Source organism: Apteryx rowi, unplaced genomic scaffold (assembly GCF_003343035.1).
Source record: "Apteryx rowi isolate R43461 unplaced genomic scaffold, aptRow1 scaffold_1763, whole genome shotgun sequence".
Classification (NCBI taxonomy): domain Eukaryota; kingdom Metazoa; phylum Chordata; class Aves; order Apterygiformes; family Apterygidae; genus Apteryx; species Apteryx rowi.
The window spans coordinates 1-1,398 of record NW_020448045.1 but is presented as its reverse complement, the minus strand read 5'-3'; the positions used below and the strand labels follow the sequence as shown (position 1 = coordinate 1,398).

Here is a 1,398-nt window from a genome sequence, read left to right as displayed (position 1 = left end):
GCAGCAGGGCAGCAGGGGCAGGAGCGTCAGGGCAGGGGCAGCAGGGGCAGGAGCGGCAGGGTAGGGGCAATGGGGCAGGGGCAATGGGGCAGGAGCGGGAGCAGGAGCAGGGGCAGAGCAGGGTGAGCAGGGGCAGAGCAGGGTGAGAAGGGGCGGGCAGGGCAGGGGGTGACAGCAGTAGGGTGCAAGGGCAGTGCTGTGGCAGGGATATGGGGTAGGGGCACCGAGGAGGCAGGAGCAGCAGCTCTGCCAAGGCAGGGGCAGGGGCAGGGGGAGGGGTAGATTTGGGGGAGGCAGCAGTAGGGTGACAGGCAGCACAGAAGCAGGGGCAGGGGGAGCTCGGGGGGGGGGCAAGGAGAGGGCAAGGGCAGGGGTATGTTGGGGGGGAGGCAGGGGCTGGATGGGGCAGGCAGGGGCAGAAAGGCAGCAGTAGGGGCAGGGGCAGGGGCAGAGCCAGGCAGGACAAGGGGCAAAGGAAGATGATTGGGGCTGGACAGGGTGCAGGCAGGAGGGCACCGGGGCTCCCCCAGCGTGGTGGTCCCGTGGTGGAGGGGCCGGAGGAGGCCGCGGTCCGGGCGCTGCAGACCCCGAGCGTGGCTGATCGAGTCTCCCCTCTCTCCCCCGCTCCCGTGTGGTCCCCTGCCCGCACCCGGTGCCCCTGCCCCTGCCCCGGCCCCGCAGCAGGGTACATCAGCGACTACATCGCGCCGTCGGTGTACGAGGGGGACGGCGAGGGCGCGCTCAAGGTGCCATCTCCGGACCCCATCTACCCGGGCTCGCACGGGGACTATGGCGCGCCGGACTCGGACCCGCCGGACAGCCCGCACTCGGGGATCGCGGGGGGCTACATCAACGGCGACGCGGCGGTGAGCGAGGGCTACGCCGTGGACGCCTTCTTCATCACCGACGGGCGGTCGCGGCGCAAGGTGGTCAGCGGGGCGCGAAGCCTGCAACGCCACACGTGCGGCGAGTGCGGCAAGACCTACGCCACCTCCTCCAACCTGAGCCGGCACAAGCAGACGCACCGCAGCCTGGACAGCAAGATGGCCAAGAAATGCCCGACGTGCGGGAAGGTCTACGTCTCCATGCCCGCCATGGCCATGCACCTGCTCACCCACGACCTCAAGCACAAGTGCGACGTGTGCGGCAAGGCCTTCAGCCGGCCCTGGCTGCTGCAGGGCCACATGCGCTCGCACACGGGTGAGAAGCCCTTCGGCTGCGCGCACTGCGGGAAGGCCTTCGCCGACCGCTCCAACCTGCGCGCCCACATGCAGACCCACTCCGCCTTCAAGCACTTCAAGTGCAAGCGCTGCAACAAGACCTTCGCCCTCAAGTCCTATCTCAACAAGCACTACGAGTCCGCCTGCTTCAAGGGAGCCGTGCCCCCGCTCAGCCCCC

The 1,398-nt window shown here is 69.7% G+C and overlaps 1 protein-coding gene across 1 annotated transcript; it reads left to right on the top strand.

The window, feature by feature from the left end:
* Positions 1 to 479: 479 nt before the first annotated feature.
* On the top strand, positions 480 to 1,379 carry LOC112963776 (transcriptional repressor scratch 1-like; the record flags this gene model as incomplete). Its single annotated transcript, XM_026061127.1, has 1 exon — positions 480 to 1,379. A coding segment is annotated over exon 1 (900 nt), but the record flags the coding sequence as incomplete, so codon positions are not given.
* Between the last annotated feature and the right edge of the window lie 19 nt (positions 1,380 to 1,398).